Source organism: Photinus pyralis, unplaced genomic scaffold (assembly GCF_008802855.1).
Source record: "Photinus pyralis isolate 1611_PpyrPB1 unplaced genomic scaffold, Ppyr1.3 Ppyr1.4_LG4, whole genome shotgun sequence".
Taxonomy (NCBI): Eukaryota; Metazoa; Arthropoda; class Insecta; order Coleoptera; family Lampyridae; genus Photinus; species Photinus pyralis.
In genome coordinates this window covers 43,629,666-43,650,213 of record NW_022170511.1, presented here as the reverse complement: position 1 = coordinate 43,650,213, position 20,548 = coordinate 43,629,666, and the positions used below count along the sequence as shown (strand labels likewise).

The following is a 20,548-nucleotide window of genomic DNA, read 5'->3' as shown; positions in this document are numbered from 1 at the left end:
AATATGTTCTTTTACAAATTTGATACAAATTGTTCTAAGTAAAAATGCGTGCAATTTGATTATTTAAAGAAACATAGTGCAGCTTCCCAAGGTGTCGTAGTGCGTGACGTTTTTAGTTTTGAGGTTGCATTGTGTGTTGCCTATCTTGTATACAAGTTGGTTGTAAACCCCATGCAAGAACTGGCTTCATGAACACACTCTCCTGTTACACCATGGTAATTAAAATTCATAGGACACGTTACAACAAATATAACTTTATTATTCCGAAGCGAGTATATAAAAAATAAGCAATAGATTAAACATAAAGCTATAAGATGATATAAAAATATACGAAAATCTATAACTGGGATACTTCATACAAATAGGCTCCAAGTAGCTTTGTCTGAAACACGTCAAGAGTTAATAACAATTTTACCCAACAGTCGCACTTACTCCTTCAATGTAATTCCTCATATTAATTTTTTCATTTTGAGAATGAGCACCATCATCCGCGGCACCGACAGGAAGAAGAATAACATTTTTCCCGGTGACCTCTTGTAATGTCAACGTGATTGGAATGGAACCGCCTTCACGGATCAAATCGGGTTCGACACCGTAAACTGATTTAGTAGCGCGCTGCCCTGCCTGATAATGAGGATGGAAGGGGTCCTCTTTCCACGAATGGCCGCCGTGTACCATTTCGATCTAAAATTTATCTTATCTTATCAATATTTGGTCTCGATACAAATACCTTCATTTTGTTTGGACTGTTACGTTTGGCCCACATTTTCTGTACATAATCTACGACTAGTTGGCCTATTTTCTCGGGCTGCTGATTTGGAACTGCTCTAATGGAGAACTTTCCGATAACCTTCTTCGGAATGACAGTTTTTTGGCCGGGTTCGCTGAAGGCACCCTCAATTCCGTGAATCGAAAGGGACGGATAACGCCAACGGTGCATTAATATTTTGATTTTATCTTCATTGTGAGCGAGTTTGCTGGTGCCAACCGTGTCACGGTAAGAATCGACGTCGAACTCGATCTTTTTATACAAGGCTTCTTCCTCAGGTGTGAGCGGGGCGACGTCGTCACTTATTCCGTCAACTTTTATGTGACACTCTTCGTCAACTAACGTGTTTAGCAGGTATACTAAATCGCTCATAGCCTCGTATCTAAAAAAAAACGGTGATCATAGTTACATTGAAAGTCGGCGCTTACACTGAGCCTCCGTAAATACCGCTGTGCAAATCAGAGGCAGCCCCTTCAATTTCCAGATAGAAATAGCAAATGCCTCGCAGACCGTAAGTAATACACGGCTTCTTAGTGCCCAACCAGTAGTTATCCGAAATGCAGACATAATCGATGTCCTTCAAAAATTTATCCTTTTCCTTAGTCAGAAGTTCTTCGACCCCTTCACTGCCGGATTCCTCCATTGCTTCGAAAACGAACTTAATATTCACGGGGATATCCTCCTTGATATGCTGGTAACCTTCGATGGCGTGCAACCAGCACAGCACCGGGCCTTTATCGTCGGTGGAACCTCGCCCGTACAACTTATCATCCCTTTCTACTAGCACGAACGGTTTGGTATCCCAACCGTCTTCCAAGAGGGCAGGTTGCACGTCCAAATGACCGTAAATGCAGACAGTCTTTTTTTTTGGATCCTTTCCTAACGTGGCCAAAATCACGGGAGGAAGGGGAATTTTGCGCCCGTCGAACAATTCCTGTTCGCCGACGTCGCGAATTGTAACGTCGACTCCCAGTTTTTCCAATCGCTTGGCGGTCCAGTGGACCATTTCGATCGTTTGATCCCGATGATCCGGCCATCCCGAGACTGATTTAATCGCGACTGCTTCTTTAAGTGTTTCTACGTATTTTGCCTTGTTTTGATCGACGTGGCTGTGGATTTTAATCACAGTGACTGTGCAAAAGAGATCTGGGGGTGGGTGGTGGGTACTTACTGGAACAGCTTCTTCAATACATTGGGTAATGCCATGATTGTTGTTGCACTGACGACGAAACGCAAATAGATAGGATGATACCACGGAAACCAGATAATTATTTATTTAAAATAAAAATAACATATCACAGACCGGCAGATTGGGTTTCCCTTCCTATTAAACAATAAAAACATGCAGTGGCGTACGTATACAATGGGTGATGCTATAACAAAGAACTAAATGACAATATGACATACTGCTGGTTTCTAGGAAATTGTAGTCACATGAGACGGTTAATAAACATTAGTCAGAAGTCAGAACGTATAAAGTAAATTGCTACAAAAATGATTAAACGGTTTGATTTGTTATCAATTACTTTGTTTATTAATCGTTATGACAGTGGCGGATCTAGAATAGGACTACAAGGGGTTAAAAACAATGCAAAGCAATTCCTCTAAAAGTAGTTCAAAACGACAGAAGTGGGTCCGGACAGACGAACGGACGGACGGATGGACAAAACGCAAACAATCGCACATTTTTTATCTTCACAAAATGCGTTAAAAATCTCATTTTTAGGGCAGCTCTTCGAACTCCTGTTTATACATTATAGAAATACTAATTTGGGCCAAGAACCCCTTTTCCAAAAGGAACTGATACCTGTCCAATGATCATGAACTAATACACTTTTATACAGGTACAGTAAAAAAAAGGTTGTCACTAGTGGTTTTGATTTTTCAGCTGTTGAGGAAGATACTGTGTTTAGAGTAATCAGAACATTAGTGAAGCTATCAGATTTGATGGCATAAATATCTTAACAATCAAACTATGCATCCCTTTCTTACTGCCCTACGTAATAACGTAACTCATACCTGATGTGTGGAAAAAAGCGTTTGCGCGCTTTTGTCTCTGTAAGAGTAAGTTACACAGGCTAATTCAAATTTGAGGGCCACCATGGGGATCTCGGGAATTATACGTAGTTTAAACTTGGCAAAGTTGCGTATTTTGAAACTCAAAAAATTCCGACCACTTGCGGAAATATCGGGAAAAAAACGAAATTTTGCAAAATCGTTTTTGTTTTCTACTGAAGGAATACTTAAAACTGATTATAAAACATGATGGTTGAATTCCTTTCGTTGGTAACCAGAGTTTTACAAAGGTAACGCAGACGGTAACTACTAGATTTGTGCGCAGTTTGAAAGTGTATTAAAAAACGGCATGCCTACTTTTTTAAAATAGTAGATACAATCTGTCGTAGTAGATCAAGTGACTCAGAGTAGTTCTAATGATTGTATGAGTAAGTTCACATGACTTATTGCGTAATTGTTTATTGTTTTTATGTTGGTAGTTGACGCTTGGCTTCGCAGTTTTTGATAAGTGATGTGAGATAAAAAATGTAATCATTGACATGGCGGGTTTTCGAGATATCGACAGGGCATTATTTCCAATAAAAAGTATCGCGGCCGTCATAGAGATATTCAAGCACCATTTGGAGAGGACTTCCGAACCGGACTTGGCGTTACTATCAATCATCGTCGGCGCGGTAGAAAACTCGTTGACATGCGGCCGGCCAAATGCGCCGCAACAAATTAGCGATCCGATCGAGTCCTCGAGGCTACCGTCGCTCGAGTACCATACCGTCGAAGTTCTGTACAATAAGTTTTACGCAATCATGAAGGGGGCCGTCGACGTACCTGCCAAAAACACCACTAAAACGCAATATGCTACAAGGGAGCTTGTAAAAAAAGTATCTGACGCTGTGTGGAATACGCTTTCTAGGAGTTACTATAAGGATAGGGCGCACTTACAAAGTCTTTTTAGTTATCTTACCGGAAATAAACTCGATTGTTTCGGTGTCGCTTTCGCCGTCGTCGCCGGGTGCCAGGCGTTGGGATTTGCAGACGTGCATTTGGCACTGTCGGAAGATCACGCGTGGGTCGTGTTTGGGGAATTTAGTACAGAAACGGCCGAAGTAACGTGGCACGGAAAAGGCAACGAAGATAAACGGGGCCAAGAAATTGGTAAAGGAGTCGCTGCACGTTCCTGGTTGTATGTCAATAACAAACCTGTCGTATGTACGAGAGCTATGGAAGTAGCCGCTTTAGTTTCGGCCATAAATCCCTCGCTAAATGCTACGCACGACGCGTACGAAGTTGCTTACTTACAGCAGGAGCTGTTGTGGCTGTTGTACGATTTGGGACATCTTACTAAGTACCCGATGGCCATTGGTAATTTAGGTGATTTAGAAGAGATTTCTTCCACTTCCGGAAGGTAAAACTGATGAAATTTGTCGTTGTTTACTTCCTAACTCCGTTTTAGAATACGTTGTGATATTTTATTTCGTGAGGCAATATCATCGGCTCGTAGTTACTACGACAACATGCACGTTTACCCGTACACCTATCAGGGAGGATATTTTTATCGTAACAAAATGTACAAAGAAGCGTTTGAAAGTTGGGCCAATGCTAGCGATGTTATTAGAAAGTAAGTAGTGCCGCATTCCGTTCACAACTTTTTATTTTTAGGGTTATCCTTGGAAAATGTCATTTCACATTTGTTTTTAAATGCTATAGAAGGTTAAGGAATCTGCAAACTGGCATTTGTTTTTGATATTTAAGAGCGGATATATAGATCAACAATCAATATCTTTGGTTTGAAGATTCTATTTTAATTTGAACTGTATAGCTATTTGGGATTTCATGGTAACCGTTCTTAATGTAGTCTTTGGGATTACTACATCAGTATGGCCTTGATTAAGTAAATCCCTTTCTTCTATGAAGAATGAATTGTCCCCTTAACATTATTCAAAGAATTCTGAAATCGTTTCATACGATCACTCTTTATAATTCCACTCTTGTAGCTACTATTAAGTGGATTTTTTTTTTGTAAAGTGAACATAGGGATAGTTACATTGTATGAATGGTATGTTTAAGAAAAACTAGTGGTGGTTTTGTTATACAGAGTGGTAAGAAAATGTAACACCCTGTATACTGCAATGAATTATTTTGATAGTTTATTGTAGAAATTCTAAAAAAAGTATGCAATACTGTCGTTCCAGTATGAAAAAGTTTAATTTGAGAGTGGGGGGGGGGGGCTAAGCATTCACTGTACAAGCACAACAGAAGTACTATGCATGTATGTAATACTGTAGTTTCTTTTTAACAAACTTTAGTTTTAGGGGTAAAAATATTATTAGGTAAATCGGTTATGAAGAATCGCTAGAAAATATTTTCAAGCTGTAAAAATGACCACCAGAGGGCGTAACTGCCAAACTGCCATTAAAGTCACTAGATATAGAAAGTACCGCAATCATCCGCCATTTTTGGGCAAATTTTCTGCCAACTTAAAAAATTTGACAAATAAAATCTGAATAGCTGTAATTTTTTATAACCTAACTTCATAGTACTGTCATGTTTTATAAAAATATATACAGATATCTCCAAACAGGTGGAACAATCCCTAACATTGAAGTTACTAGAATTTGGTAACTTCCGCCATTTTTGGGCAAAAATCATGCGTTCTCTCTCTAACACACGAGCCCAATGGATTGCGGTACTTTCTATATTTAGTGACTTTAACTGCCATCTTAAATTTTAAAATTGCATTTTCTTTAAATTTCGCATAAACTAAACATTTGTTTTTTCACATTTTTAAAGAGAACCAGTTTATCATTTTCGTAAATACAAAAACTCAGTTATTTCAAAAACAAAGATGGCGTGGGGCGTTCAATTGTTTTTGCAATAACTTGCTTTAACTTCTTAACCGTTTGACCGATTGTAACAAATTTGGTATTGTTGAAAAGGGCATTCCTTGGGCAACAAGAATCAAAATATAGATAATTTAGTTGAATCCTTCTCCGCCAGAGGGATAGTTTTGACACTATCATCCAAAATCCTAAAAAAAATCAAATGGAATGATATGACATTTTCTTTATGAAAAAGTAGCCAAATAAAACCCAAAGAGGTCAGTGAAAACCTTCAATATTGGGAAAATGAGATTAATTAATTAATTAATAAAAATGCTTAAATTGTATCTTAAATTTACTTTTGACGTATTTCCGGTATTTGTCGATGGCGCGAATTATTTTGAAAATATATCGCTAGCAACCAGATTTTGCATACTTTAGAAAATGGGTGGGCGGGGGGGGGGCGCATGTTCTACCCTTCATGGTATTCTAATGAAAGGTCTCATCGAAATTAATTGCTTTTTACAAACTATAACTTTACCATGCGACTCTTTTTCGGAATCAGTAAGCGATGGGGCTTGAGGGGGGGGGGGGGGTAAAAATTAATTTTATCTCATTGTAATCTAATTAAAGGGTCTCAACGAAAGGAACCGTTTTCTATCAACTACTGCCCTTCTTTCTGTCCTCTTATCAAAATTACGCAGTGGGGGAGGGGGGGGGATGAGTTTTTTCCTTCATGGTACTCTAATGAAAGGTCTCAATGAAAGGAATTAATTTCTACCAACCACAGCCCTCCTCCTCGACCTCTTATCGTGATCGGGTATATTCCCTTATACCTCAAGAACGGATTGTCGGAAGTGGGTACTCACAAAGGGCGATTGAGACGTCTGCAAGAAATATATCCATTGGTGATGTCATGTTTATACTTTTGGGAGCTTTCTGAAAAGCATTCTACATAATTGTCAGAGATTTTCTACTTTGTCAGATTCCTTTAACCTAATATACACTTGTATTTTCCAAGGGCAACTCTTGGAAAAAGTCGGGAGCAAAAAATAAATACTTTACTCATACCTAGATACAACTATTCGCGTGATGACGAAGAAATTTACAAAGAATTTCTCGAAATCGCCAACGAGTTAATACCTCACATAATGAAAGTGGAAAGCTCAGGGTTCAGCGCCAGCTGCATACTCAAGAAACCGGAATGTTTCGCGTACCTGCTCCGATTTTACGACGGCATCTGCCAGTGGGAGGAGGGCAGCGCGACGCCCGTACTGCACATCGGCTGGGCGAAACCGCTTGTAAATACGATATCGAAATTTGACTCGGAAGTACGTGCTCAGGTTAACATAGTCTGTGAATCGAGTCCCGGTGATAGTAAGTTCGACCATAAGGCTCAGACGAACGGAAACGCGACGAGCTGCTTGAATAACAACAACAATTATTGTATATCGGAAAAGGAAAACAGGAGCAGCGATAACGAGCTTATTCACGCGATCGAGTCGAAAGTTATAAGCGAGGAGAGCGCCGACAATAAGAATTTGCATCCAAGTATTGAAGCGCTTACGGCGGCGTGCTCGGAGAAGATCCTTAATCCCGAGTTTCTCCTGCAAGGTGGTGGGTCGCCGTTTGTTGGTATGTTTATTCATTAGGGTCTGCCACAGATATACATAAACAACAGATTGCTAAACTTATGCTCAAAAGCGCCCTCTATTGAGGAGCAGTATGAATATGTACCTCTATATTTATGCATAGATGTCGCTGCAAAAATTTAAAGCAACTTAGTAGCTCCATTGTTCCATTAAAATTATACAAATATGGCTCAGCCTGTAATAATACCAATAATAAGAAATTCGTAAAGTCACTAGATATAGAATCATCCGCCATTTTTGGGTAAATTTGCTGCCAACTTAAAAAAATTGACAAATAAAAACTGAATCTGTAATTTTTTATAACCTAACTTCATAGTACATACTGTCATGTTTTTAAAAATATATACAGATATCTCCAAACTGGTGGAACAATGCCTAACATTAAAGTTACTAGAATTTGGTAATTTCCGCCATTTTTGGGGAAAAATCACGCGTTCTCTCACTCACACACGAGCCCAATGGCTATATTTAGTGACTTTATACCTTACCCATGAAATAATATACATCGTACATCTGTGCATTTGCTTAAGAGATTTAATTGAAGAGATGAAATCACTTAAAGAAGATCAATAACCACGGCTCATTAATTATTTCAGGTGGCGACGAGACTGTAAAAGTAGAAAAGCGAAACGGAACTACTCCAAGTACCTCAAAACAAACTGAACCTGAAGAGAAAATCTCACAAAGTACAACTCCCACCGTCACTCTTCACAGTCAAAAGATGATCGGTTTAAAGGACCTCTTACTGTCCGAAAAACTGAACACACACGCCATATCCTTACACTTAACGGCACAGTCTCAGGTACAGGTCGGAAAGAAAGGTAGGACAGACGTGGAGAGTAGCACGAGACCGAAAAGGACTCGCAGAGAGTAAAAAAGTGTTACACTTTTAAAACTACTTATTTATTTTTTAGTCATTGACAGTGAGGGGGAACGACGACGAATCGTACTTAAGTTTGCCAACAAAATGGTTTGCAAAACACAATGTTGCTTGTTATAGAGAAATGAGTATATTTTAAACCAAAATAATTTTTAAAGGGTAACTTATTTTTTGAGCGTAATTTCCTTGTTGCTTGTTGCATATTTATAAGTTGATTTTTATGGCTTACTCATTTTATAGGAAAGATCCGAGGCTGTATCATTTTTGAGCATTTTAACACGTGAATCGGATGGACAGGTAAGGTGCTGTGAGCTATTGTACGAGTGCTGTATATATTTAATGTGACGATCAATAGTTCATTTCAGTTTTGGTTAAAATTTAATCTTGAAAAAACACTCAATTAGACATATAGATCTTAGATCATATATACATAGACATAGCTTCCCATTTACTTTCAATAAGGAGCATTTGTCCCTAACAAAGACATACTTTGCACCGGAATTAGAACACTGCACATGCGCAATAGCATTTTAACACACGAAATGACCAAGAATTTAAAATGTGTCCAGTGTGACTATGGAACGAAAGATAAATCTAATTATAAAACACATTTATTAACATACAAGGTCACCATGGATTTAAAGTGTGCTCAGTGCACTTTCGTCACCAAACATAAATGTGGTCTTAAAGTGTGGAGCAAGGATTTAAAATGTGACCGGTGTGATGTTGTCACCAAGTACAAATGCAATTTTAAAACGGTGCACATCATTGGTATTCGGTTGACTATCTCTCTCACACATGTTGGCCCAAGATTAGTAGGCTATATCTATGGAATATATATGATCTATGGCTAAGATTTACTCTCAATCTGTTTCTCATTTTGTTTGCATGTCGCATACATTATAAGCACGTAAAAATGTTTGATTTTTCAAGGTTAAATTTTAGCAGAGAAGATCTATTAAAAGTGTACAATTTCGGATCAACAGATTAACAATAGGAAAATTAATAGCTTGGTTGGTCCGAGTCCGAAACGGTTTTAAACATTAAGCAATGAAGTTGATACCTTCTGTACAAATTTCATACTGTTATTACTACTCTATTTTTTATATCAATTTAGAAAAGGAAGCCCCGAATATAAGTGATATTCTTGTTACTTTGTTAGGCAATTTCTGTTAGTGTTAATCATTGCCATTATAACAATTCCATTTTTCTGTGAGATAGATTTGAACTTCCATTTTGTAAAACTGTTATGTTAAATTTATAGCGTCACTAGCGTATTGAAATTATTTACAGTCATGTTATCCTGTTTTAGGAAATCAAACATTCCGCATGGAAATGTTAACAATTGAGCATAGGTCAAATTGTTTATCTGGGATCAGTACAGTTTCAGAGAAAGCTATGGTCACAGAAAATCCACTTTTAATAGTAATGTATACTTTTGTTTGTTCTGAAATTTGGCCAAAATGTTCTTTGGACCTGCCTCTCCTTGAACATATCCAAAAAACATACCACCATTTTGAATTTTTGGTCGCCTTTTGTGGTTTTTCCTCTATCTTGAAAACTATCCACTTTTCCCAACCATTCCTATTTCCAAAACGAAAGCTCATTAAATTTCCTACAAAGAAATAGTTTTTTCCCATTTGGGAGATATACAGGGTGTTCCGAAATATGATGTAAATACGGCTGGGGCTAATTCTTTGACTTATTTCATGACTAAAAATTCACATAAACAGGTCCGCAAACGCTTTGTTACCGAGTGGTTATGTCAATGGTAGTACAGGGTGTTGTTTTTTCAGGAGTCATCTTCCATTTTCTCCCCTGAACTTTTTTTCGGTGCGCCACTGGTCGATTGTGAACCAAGTATTTAATTTTATGTTTTGGTTATACGCTTTTTGGGTAATTTTTTTGTGTCTGCAACCGTTATTGGGAAAAAAAATATCAATTTTCTGTAATCAGCTGAATGAAATGGTCCAGTAGGCCCTGCCTTTTTTTATTGTTTTTATTAGTCTTGAGAGTTGGCATTGAAAATTGTGTCTTGTGTTTGCATATGTAAAGATTAGATTGTAAAGTGTATGGTAGAACTATAACACCCTGTAGATGCGGCAATCGGCAACATAGCATTTGGGTTTATATGAACTTTTAGTAATAAAATTAACCAAATAATTATCCTCTTCTGTATTTACATTTACAAAAGGGACGGCATGTTGCCCCCCCCCCCCCCCCCCGGCTATATATATTCAAGAGAAAGGCCCAATGAACATTTTGGTCAAATTTCAAAACTAAGTTCTTTTATTCGGTGACTTTGGTAGTGGACTGGACTATACATATATAGTGTATTTGAAGGGTCTTTCAATTCTGTACCCAATCCGTAACATTTTTTACCTTACAATAAGCAATGTTGGAAAACAAAACACCTACTCATTCAAGTTTTTATTCAAAAGGTCAACATTTGAATGTTTCGAGATGTGGGTTATGGGGAGGGTGCAAGTTTACGTAGAAATGCGCCCCCTTGAAAACTAAAATTGACGTGTTCACGATTTTTCTGTATCTGGTACTTCAAGGTTTTTAGATGTAAACATTATTTCTTTCAATTTCGGATAAAACAATGGTACTGTGCCACTTACATAACTCAGATGACTCTCAGTCTGTAGATGATACCTTTACATTACTCAGTATATGTATAACCAGCTGCAGTATATTTAGTTAGTTTCATTAGAAATATGAAGCTGTACATTTAAACCACCAAAATTTGGTGGCACATGAATGAAATAGTCACGGATAGTTTGGAAAGGGGGATACGGAAAAAAATGAAAGCTTCGTCAAATTGTAAAAAAATTGTTTCTACAAAAACAAATGGTGAAGTTAAGTTCTCTTTCTCTTGGCGTTAGTTGCAATGTGCCAAAATATCCACAGTTGAACAATTTTCAAGCTAGGTGGCGCTGCTATCTCAGAAATATTAAAGTCACTAGATATAGAAAGTAATCATCCGCCATTTTTGGGCAAATTTGCTGCCAACTTAAAAAAAATTGACAAATAAAATCTGAATAGCTGTCATTTTTTATAACCTAACTTCATAGTACTGTCATGTTTTATAAAAATATCAATGAATAAAGAAAAATATATACAGATACCTCCAAACAGGTGGAACAATCCCTAACATTAAAGTTACTAGAATCTGGTAACTTCCGCCATTTTTGGGCAAAAATCATGCGTTCTCTCTCTAACACACGAGCCCAATGGATTGCTGTACTTTCTATATTTAGTGACTAAGAAATATAATCAAAGACTGTGTGGGCTTCTACAGTTTCAATTGTCATTGTCGTTCAAGCGTGAATATTTTGACAAGTGATTGTGTGCTCAAGAGACACAGAAATCTGATTGAAAGTCACAGTTTTGATTCGTCTTTGAAATTCCCCAAAAAAAAGACTGCTGCGCGGAAATTTGAAAACGCCTAAAAATATCCGCAAATTCAAAAACTGTGTAGGTCATTAATCTTGAAATTCTGCAAACCATCATATACACAGCAGATAACTGGAGAAATTTGTATCTGCCACTCATTGGATCTTTTTTCTTGGACATAAAAGTGTTACTGTGCAATACAATAATATGCCTAAAATTCCACTTCTGACTGACGCGTGTGATAGATCCCCTTGGTTGTGATCCCTCACACTATTTTTTTTTGTTTTTATGAAAATAACTCCTTTGTATAATTCCATGCGCCTCTTGTGCAAACCTCCCGTTTAATTTTTTTGTTCAAAAAAGAAGAAATTCAAAAAATTTTTGAAACCCTTTGTTTGGAGGGGGGAGGGGCATGTTTTTTACCTTAAATTCTGTAAATAATACTTGTACATATTAGGAAAATTTGGAATTTCGGCAAGTTTTTGATGTTTTGCAAAAAAAAGGTCTGTAGTATTTTGGCATGAGATCAGGATATTATCAGTGCAATCCAACCGACATCACAAGATCGGCCAAGCTATTAAGAGATAAGTTCTATCGTCTATAAGGAATACAGTATTATCTAAAAGAGAAATTTGATTGCTTCATTTCGATTTCGTCTACACACGCTTATTCCTTTTTATGAGCCAATCACGCTTGATAGTTAAATTCACTTGTAGTTAATTGTTAAGATCCTTGTTAACATTCCCGCCTTCTAATTAGATTAGTCGGCAACCTAAAGTATTTTTTATTGTTACGCATTTTATGCATCTAAATGTTTATCGCACTATTTATTTTAGTTTTTCTTTTTTTTGTAATTTAAGCACTTCTACGCCAAAAGAATTCTTTTGGTAATGGCTGTTAAATACTTATACTCCTAAAAGAGGCGGTTTTAGCCGCTGTTACAAAGAAAAAAAACCTGGGTTAGTGTGGGTTTGCCTTTTGCGCGCGAGTTGTTCTTTTTTCCTGTTGCACTGTATCTGTTGTCAGTCTAAGAGATGAGAGCTTTGTACGAGTAGAATCTCCGTTTTAGACCTAAGATAAACACTAGTGAGTAATTTTGAAAGCTAATTTTATTTTTGTATTGGAAGGTACAGTTTAAGAAAAAGGTACAATATCGTGGTAAGACCAGTATAATAATATTTAAAAAAATTCACCGACCTCAATAATGTTTTTGAATTAGGTTTTTTGTAATTTTTATTTCTCCATTCGGGTCATAGTTTTAAGTATTTTTGAGATTTTAATGATATAAACACAAAATTAAATTATTGTAGTCTGTGATGAATTAAAAGGTGACTATTTATTAATAAAATGTAATAGTAAAACGTAGAGGTATTATTGAAACATGTATTTTTCTAACCGACAAAAAATAACTGACGCTTCCGTTTTGTTAAATAATGTTGACATATTTTGAAGTTTAACTTTTTGAGGTTCATCCAAGAAGCGAATTGTATAAGTATTGTTATCTTCTGTAGATTTATGTATCTGTTTAAAAGTGTCATTTACAAAATATATGTACATCACGAGTTAGACTTAATTCTAATAATTGACAATGTATACTGTTAGAGTAAATTACCTGTAATAATGTCCTAATTAATAAATGCATAAAGTTACAATAAGTTGCAATGTGGAATCAAAATTGTAAATACTTTGGTAAAAAATTATACAGGATGTTCACAGGTGGCAGTAGCACTTTGTAATGAGCAAACTCCAACTAGCCGAATTCAAGATTTTGGGTTTCAAAACTCGCTAGCTACGAAGAAAATTGTGCGAAGGAAGAGTTTCAAATGTGCCCGATTGCAACCCACCACCACCCTTACATTAATGACACCCTGTATAGAAGGCACAGTTTACAACTCGGTTAGCCTCGGTCCTTTCTTAATCTCCTTCCGCTTCTTCTTCTTATCAACTTTAACATCCTCCCTTACGATATCTTTACTGACCGTTTTCCGATACGGATTTATATAATCGGGATCTCGTTGCGTATGATTCAATTCCTGACTAACCAAATTGATAAGCTTAACGGTACTCGTGTCTAACAAATAGCGCACTTCGTTACAGAAAATAATGCACCACCGCAACAGGAGATCCCAGTTATTGTTCAGTTTGAGTACGGTCGTGCTTATTTCGGGGAAACGTAAGATGACGTCGGAAAACAGGGCGGTGTTTTCCAAAATGTTCGAGAGGGCGTCTCGCGTTTTTGCCTCCGTGGGAAAATGCGAGATGCCGGGAATGAAACCGGACGATTCTATTTGCGCTCGGCTCTCCTGAACGGTCGCGAACACCTTCTCCGCCATCAGGAATATCATCGAGTACTGTTTCTCGTAGTTGCCGATCTTTTTGAAGCTCTTGACCGCCTCGAGCTGTTCGGCACGTCTTCGCTTGAACAGCTTTATATCTGTAACAAATTAGTTAGCGATGTCGGTTAATTATGGACGAGCGGAAAAGGTACATAGCTGTTCGGCAAATTCGGGACCGTTTACATCAACGTTATCGCAAATTATCGAGTGAGTAATTAGTAGAATGTAGACAATACTTTTTTGCATAATTATTAGGGCTCGAGTTACATAACCTCGCTTTTTTGTTTATCAATATTTGGAAACTTTTGTACGGTCCATAAGTGTTGTTCTAGATTAGCGCCGTAAAGAAAACCCTTTATTTCCAATTTTACAACGTTAAATAATACTGAAATATTTTGCACTTAGGATTCAAAGATAGAACATAACCTCATTTTCTCCTTGTCAGTTTTCAAGTAAACGGTTTTGGAAGCTTTAATTAAATTAAAGGCCCTTTTAAACAGTTTTTTGTACTTTTAAAAAGGAATTTTATTTTTCGAAAATTAATTTTCCAATATACAGGATGAGTCACATATCACGTTATTTGAACGCGTTCCAATAATCAGTGACGTCATTAAAGACAGGCGTACTCGTCCGCCATTTTGGTTTTGGCGATATTTGTAAATTTTTCTGTTTTTATCGACTATTTATTTTACATAAAATAGGTTAGGGATATCTACAAATAAAACTGATTATTCCTAAACATAGCTGGGAAGTAATTGTAGCTTGACTTTTATTTTTTCCTTGCAATAAGAGAGCTCTAGTTCACATTAAATAAAAGGTAAATTGAGGGTCCTACTCCCAGTTTAGTAGTAATTTTAAAAAGACCAATTGTAATTTTATGCTAAATTGAATTGCCCGAAACTTTTAGAACCAAAATGGCCCCATTGATTACACGCCTTAGCAGACTACGGAACAACGCGGAATCCTTTCAATATGCGTGACAAATTGATTTTATTATAATGTTAAAAGTAGTCGATTGTTTGTCTGGGAGCACCCCTTACAAATTATGGCCTGTAGAAGTCCCAAACAACCAGAATTTTCAAAATCGAGCAACACCTTCAAAAGCTATAGTTCGTTTCACCAATAATTTAACATTTCTCATTCGGTCGTTAAGTAGCGGAAATTCCCACTGCGACATTTAAAACAATAGGACAATAGCCCCCAAGTCAGCGGTTCTCAATAAACTTGTAATTGGGGAAACTCCTTGGAATGTGCCTACCTATTTAATTAATACATTAATATGGTATCAACACGATTATTGTCGTTAATGTCCTATCGACGCATTCCTTAAATATAAATATATCGATTATTAAGGAAATGGGCCGATTTATACGAGCACTACAATTTGGCGTTTGAAACATTAAAATTCTATTGAGAACCGCTGACTTTTAGTTAAATGGGGGCTATTGTCCTATTGTTTTAAATGTCGCAGTGGGAATTCCCGCTACTTAACGACCTAATGAGAAATGTTAAATTATTGGTGAAACGAACTATATTTCAGATTTCACCATATATTTGTAATATTAATTTAAACGGTTAGATAATTGTTTCCAAATTCCAATAGTGCAAGGCCGCCGATATTACCTATTACGGTTAATGCTTCCACGTTTAACGTGTATTCAACCGAAATCAGTCCTTATTTTGCAGTTCCTTGCGGTGTTCGCTCCTGACTTAACGCGGTTAGTTCTTCTAATCCCTTTTTCTTATTGGCTCGTTCTTAATTAATTTTTTATTAATGAATCACTGTTTGGACCTAATCATCCACAATACACAGTGATTTGGGTATTAGTGCTGTGTTCTAGTTTCATGATTTGAACTTTTGTCTAGGAAAGTTAATCGAGAGCGTCAGCTACCCAAGCACGAGGACGAAACCCGTCGCCATTTTGTGCGCGTACAGCAACTTATGGTAAGTGAACATAGGTACATTATTTATGTTTTAAACTGCAATTGTGGGAGAGTTTAATATACGATGTGAAAACTATTTATAAATGTTAGGTTTCAATTATCCAGTATTCAGATTCGTCAATGATAAAGTGTCCAGATTTGCGCTGATACAAACTTTTTTTTAATTTATACAGTGATGTTTATGAAGGAGTAGACATAGGGAGTTACGTGCATTGTTTTTCCTATGTCTACTTTTAAAAGACAAAATCTCTTCTGAAGGACGTATAATTTTATACATCCAAAATAACTTTTTAAAAATATAAATATATCTGATGGCTGTCATATTAATTAGTTTGAATATTATTCCTTTGGCTTAACAAAAAATAGATCTCTTACGCTCCTTAAACTGTTTCCAGCACTACACCAATTGAGAACATCAACTTTTTCTTCAGAAGGGATTTTGTCATTTAAAAGTAGACATACGGAAAAACAGTACATATAGATCCCTATATCTACTTCCTAATAAATAGCATTGTATATCGTCGGACCCTACTTGGGATTACACATGTCAACATTTTGAGTTTTTTTTTAATGAGACACATACATATTATGCATATACGATCCACATTAATGTTTTTAATTTCAAACAGATGAATCTGGATTCAGCAAGCCAAAATGGAGCAATTCTACATCAGCGGAATTCACATTCAGATGGCAGCACATGGATATAGGATAACAGCGTTGCCAATCCTACTGCCATTGTAAGTTTTGCTAATTAGTTACGTCAGGCAAATACAGTAACTTCGATAACTTTTTAATCTTCACAGGGACAGATTAGACTTTGAATTTTTTTTGAGATTTTAATATATTAATATATTAAGCCATGTTAGTCGAAAATTTTATATACTTACCTATCAAGGTTCGCCTTTATTTAATTTTCAAAAAAAAAACAGGCGCTTCTATAATTTCGAAAAGGAATGAGGACGATACTTTTTCCAAAAATAACTTATTCAAACTCGAAAACCATACAACCATTAAAACAGATATTTATAGTAAGTACATAGTACATTTTTAATGAAATTTGTATATAGGTAGGTATTCAAAATCCTCTTTAGAATCGTAGGTACGACTAATAACATTGCATAACCGTTCAGTCCGGTTCACCTTCAACTGCTATCTACTGTAATATTCAAATATTTAAAATTAGTTTCTTAGTGGACATCTACACAATTCTCAGTAAGGACGGTTACATTTTTAAGTCCAATTTATTTGGGTAGAACGTGAAGATTCGGGGGAGCAAATATTTCGAAACGAATTCATGGCTCGGGCTTAATAGGTACCCATTTCGTAAAAACTCAAACCATAATCAGCTAAAAATAATGAAATTTTAAATGGTTGATCAGTCAATAAGACTTTCGTACAAATTGAATTTTGGATTTTGATTTTAAAGATAGGGATTTACGTGTATTGTTTTTCTCCATGTCTACTTCCTCTGAAGGGCGCCGAATTTTATGCAACCAAAATAACTTTTTAAAACTTTAAAGATCTGGCGGTCATATTAATTAATTTGAATATCGTTGCTTTGGCTTCACAGAAAATAGATCTCTTGTGCTTTTTAAACGGTAACCCGCAATTGACAATATCACCTTTTTTTCAGTTGAATACATCGCACATGAACGAAAATAAAACTATGGAAGCCGAAGCAACAAATATTCAAATTAATTAATATGACAGCTAGATTTATATTTTTTTGGTTTATTTGATTTATTTATTTTACCTTTATTTTGGAGTGGGCGCCCTTTAGAAGATATTTTGTTATTTAAAAGTTCGCGATTCAGATTAGCACTGGAGGCGGTGGGGCATTTTTAAAAATATTCTTATTGTTGGTTGCATAATTGCACTGACCACATTACAATTCTTGAAATGACGTGGATAGAAAAAAATTTAAGTAACAAAACATTGTGCTCATATCTTTCTTTGAAATAATTTGTCTCTATTTCTAGCGATCTGCAAATGTTCGTGCCTTCGGGAATGATGATGGTCGGAAGCCATTGCGAAAGCCGTCATATCGTCATCGGCAACTAGATCCTTTGGAGGGAGTTGTGATGGAATACATGATCTGATGGTATGTTCAAAATGTTGTGTATGTGCAATGATTATGGCAATTTTTCTGTGGTCAATATTTTTGTTAATTTTGGTGCGTAGAATCCAAAACAATTCGTACTTTTTCGATCAGACTTCTCAATCAAAAGTTATGGCTAGAAACCAATGTCGAAAAAAATTCAAAGGGGCTGTAACTTTTGAACTAGTAGCCCAATCTTGGAAATGTTTGAAATTATGGATTCTACAGGCCAAATTCAACTGATTCTGATTTATTTCATTAATATCTCGGCTGTATTGAGATACATAGGTACCCATCAAAAGATCTTTTTTAATTCAAGTTCACTTTTTAGGCGGTCTCAAGCAGTACCTACCTCTAAAACGACGACACTTTTCCGATGCGAAGACCGAAGGAACTAGTCACCTCTGCAGTTGTCAACAAAGACCAACATTCTTAGGTAGGACAATGAAATCCTGTCTACACGTTTACTGGATAATCTTATTGTTGTAGGGATGTGTAGGTACTATTCACCACTTCGAATTCGGCGCTGTCATCATCATCATTCCGGTCCATCTGTCATCCAGATTTACTCTGACTATGGTGTTTCACTAGTAACTTCAATTTCCATTTGTGCATGCATATGTTTAAAATTGATAACAAAATATACGTAGGTAGGTATTAAGTTATTTATTTTTTAAGTTATCACTGTTACAAGAAGATCTTTGTAATACAAAAAAGAAACTGTTCATCTCTAGAATAATATTGTACTGCACTTTGCTGGCAGCAGGATATTTTTTTAATTAACAAGATAATCTATATTTAAACTTTATTAGAAATTCAAAAAAATTTGATTTACAAAATGTAACTTTATTGAAAAATAGAATAAAAAAGTTTACAATTTTTTTGTTTTTTTTTAAACATTCCTTTTTACAACTTTTTTGAATTCAAAAAATTTTTTTGACTTTTTATTCAAAAAACTTTTTTGAATCACTTTTTTGAATTCAAAAACTTTTTTGAATCACTTTTTTGAATCACTCGTAACTTTTTTGAATCACTTTTTTGAATCACTCGTAACTTTTTTGAATCACTTTTTTGAATCACTCGTAACTTTTTTGAATCACTTTTTTGAATCACTTTTTTAATTTCTCTTAAAATCTCGTAAGCTTCTCACTTGATACTTGATACTTGATACTGATACTTGATACTTGATACTTGAACTTGATACTTGATACTTGATACTTGATACTTGATACTTGATACTTGATACTTGATACTTGATACTTGATACTTGATACTTGATACTTGATACTTGATACTTGATACTTGATACTTGATACTTGATACTTGATACTTGATACTTGATACTTGATACTTGATACTTGATACTTGATACTTGATACTTGATACTTGATACTTGATACTTGATACTTGATACTTGATACTTGATACTTGATACTTGATACTTGATACTTGATACTTGATACTTGATACTTGATACTTGATACTTGATACTTGATACTTGATACTTGATACTTGATACTTGATACTTGATACTTGATACTTGATACTTGATACTTGATACTTGATACTTGATACTTGATACTTGATACTTACTTGATACTTGATACTTGATACTTGATACTTGATACTTGATACTTGATACTTGATACTTGATACTTGATACTTGATACTTGATACTTGATACTTGATACTTGATACTTGATACTTGATACTTGATACTTGATACTTGATACTTGATACTTGATACTTGATACTTGATACTTGATACTTGATACTTGATACTTGATACTTGATACTTGATACTTGATACTTGATACTTGATACTTGATACTTGATACTTGATACTTGATACTTGATACTTGATACTTGATACTTGATACTTGATACTTGATACTTGATACTTGATACTTGATACTTGATACTTGATACTTGATACTTGATACTGATACTTGATACTTGATACTTGATACTTGATACTTGATACTTGATACTTGATACTTGATACTTGATACTTGATACTTGATACTTGATACTTGATACTTGATACTTGATACTTGATACTTGATACTTGATACTTGATACTTGATACTTGATACTTGATACTTGATACTTGATACTTGATACTTGATACTTGATACTTGATACTTGATACTTGATACTTGATACTTGATACTTGATACTTGATACTTGATACTTGATACTTGATACTTGATACTTGATACTTGATACTTGATACTTGATACTTGATACTTGATACTTGATACTTGATACTTGATACTTGATACTTGATACTTGATACTTGATACTTGATACTTGATACTTGATACTTGATACTTGATACTTGATACTTGATACTTGATACTTGATACTTGATACTTGATACTTGATACTTGATACTTGATACTTGATACTTGATACTTGATACTTGATACTTGATACTTGATACTTGATACTTGATACTTGATACTTGATACTTGATACTTGATACTTGATACTTGATACTTGATACTTGATACTTGATACTTGATACTTGATACTTGATACTTGATACTTGATACTTGATACTTGATACTTGATACTTGATACTTGATACTTGATACTTGATACTTGATACTTGATACTTGATACTTGATAC

The 20,548-nt window shown here is 35.6% G+C and overlaps 3 protein-coding genes and 1 long non-coding RNA gene across 6 annotated transcripts; 2 read left to right on the top strand and 2 right to left on the bottom strand.

Annotated features, from left to right (window-relative positions):
- Positions 1-234: 234 nt before the first annotated feature.
- On the bottom strand, positions 235-2,284 carry LOC116169822 (cytosolic non-specific dipeptidase). Of its 2 annotated transcripts, XM_031485998.1 has the most exons (6): positions 2,177-2,284; positions 1,941-2,093; positions 1,198-1,878; positions 731-1,151; positions 433-684; positions 235-382 (listed from the first exon to the last, which is right to left on the bottom strand). In XM_031485998.1, exons 2-6 carry the CDS (start codon positions 1,973-1,975, stop codon positions 338-340), a joined length of 1,434 nt encoding a protein of 477 aa, XP_031341858.1. In that variant the 5' UTR covers positions 1,976-2,093; positions 2,177-2,284; the 3' UTR covers positions 235-337. The 2 variants fall into 2 exon arrangements, with proteins under 2 accessions (XP_031341858.1, XP_031341857.1); XM_031485997.1 differs by lacking the exon at positions 2,177-2,284 and having other exon boundaries at positions 1,941-2,157.
- Positions 2,285-3,264: 980 nt separating this feature from the next.
- Positions 3,265-10,808, top strand: LOC116169821 (menin). Its single transcript, XM_031485996.1, has 4 exons — positions 3,265-4,187; positions 4,236-4,400; positions 6,677-7,236; positions 7,850-10,808. Exons 1-4 carry the CDS (start codon positions 3,325-3,327, stop codon positions 8,125-8,127), a joined length of 1,866 nt encoding a protein of 621 aa, XP_031341856.1. The 5' UTR covers positions 3,265-3,324; the 3' UTR covers positions 8,128-10,808.
- Positions 10,809-12,672: 1,864 nt separating this feature from the next.
- On the bottom strand, positions 12,673-14,288 carry LOC116169823 (coiled-coil domain-containing protein 134-like). The gene is made up of 2 exons (XM_031485999.1): positions 14,021-14,288; positions 12,673-13,966 (listed from the first exon to the last, which is right to left on the bottom strand). Exons 1-2 carry the CDS (start codon positions 14,112-14,114, stop codon positions 13,419-13,421), a joined length of 642 nt encoding a protein of 213 aa, XP_031341859.1. The 5' UTR covers positions 14,115-14,288; the 3' UTR covers positions 12,673-13,418.
- A 1,130-nt stretch (positions 14,289-15,418) lies between these two features.
- On the top strand, positions 15,419-18,697 carry LOC116169820. Of its 2 annotated transcripts, XR_004145087.1 has the most exons (6): positions 15,419-15,586; positions 15,735-15,813; positions 16,442-16,552; positions 17,795-17,916; positions 18,245-18,349; positions 18,403-18,697. It is a non-coding gene; the product is annotated as an uncharacterized LOC116169820 (long non-coding RNA). The 2 variants fall into 2 exon arrangements; XR_004145086.1 differs by having other exon boundaries at positions 15,423-15,813.
- Positions 18,698-20,548: the final 1,851 nt, after the last annotated feature.

Excerpts from the sequence above, each read along its gene's own strand:
- LOC116169822 (XM_031485998.1), bottom strand. The coding sequence starts at position 1,975 with ATGGCATTACCCAATGTATTGAAGAAGCTGTTCCA. Across the intron at positions 1,879-1,940 it reads GTATTGAAGAAGCTGTTCCA|CCACGTCGATCAAAACAAGG; the intron begins GTAAGTACCCAC and ends TAAAATCCACAG. Across the intron at positions 685-730 it reads ACAGTCCAAACAAAATGAAG|ATCGAAATGGTACACGGCGG; the intron begins GTATTTGTATCG and ends GATAAATTTTAG.
- LOC116169821 (XM_031485996.1), top strand. The coding sequence starts at position 3,325 with ATGGCGGGTTTTCGAGATATCGACAGGGCATTATTTCCAATAAAAAGT. Across the intron at positions 4,401-6,676 it reads GCTAGCGATGTTATTAGAAA|ATACAACTATTCGCGTGATG; the intron begins GTAAGTAGTGCC and ends ACTCATACCTAG. Across the intron at positions 7,237-7,849 it reads TGGTGGGTCGCCGTTTGTTG|GTGGCGACGAGACTGTAAAA; the intron begins GTATGTTTATTC and ends TAATTATTTCAG.
- LOC116169823 (XM_031485999.1), bottom strand. The coding sequence starts at position 14,114 with ATGCAAAAAAGTATTGTCTACATTCTACTAATTACTCACTCGATAATT. Across the intron at positions 13,967-14,020 it reads CGAATTTGCCGAACAGCTAT|ATATAAAGCTGTTCAAGCGA; the intron begins GTACCTTTTCCG and ends AATTTGTTACAG.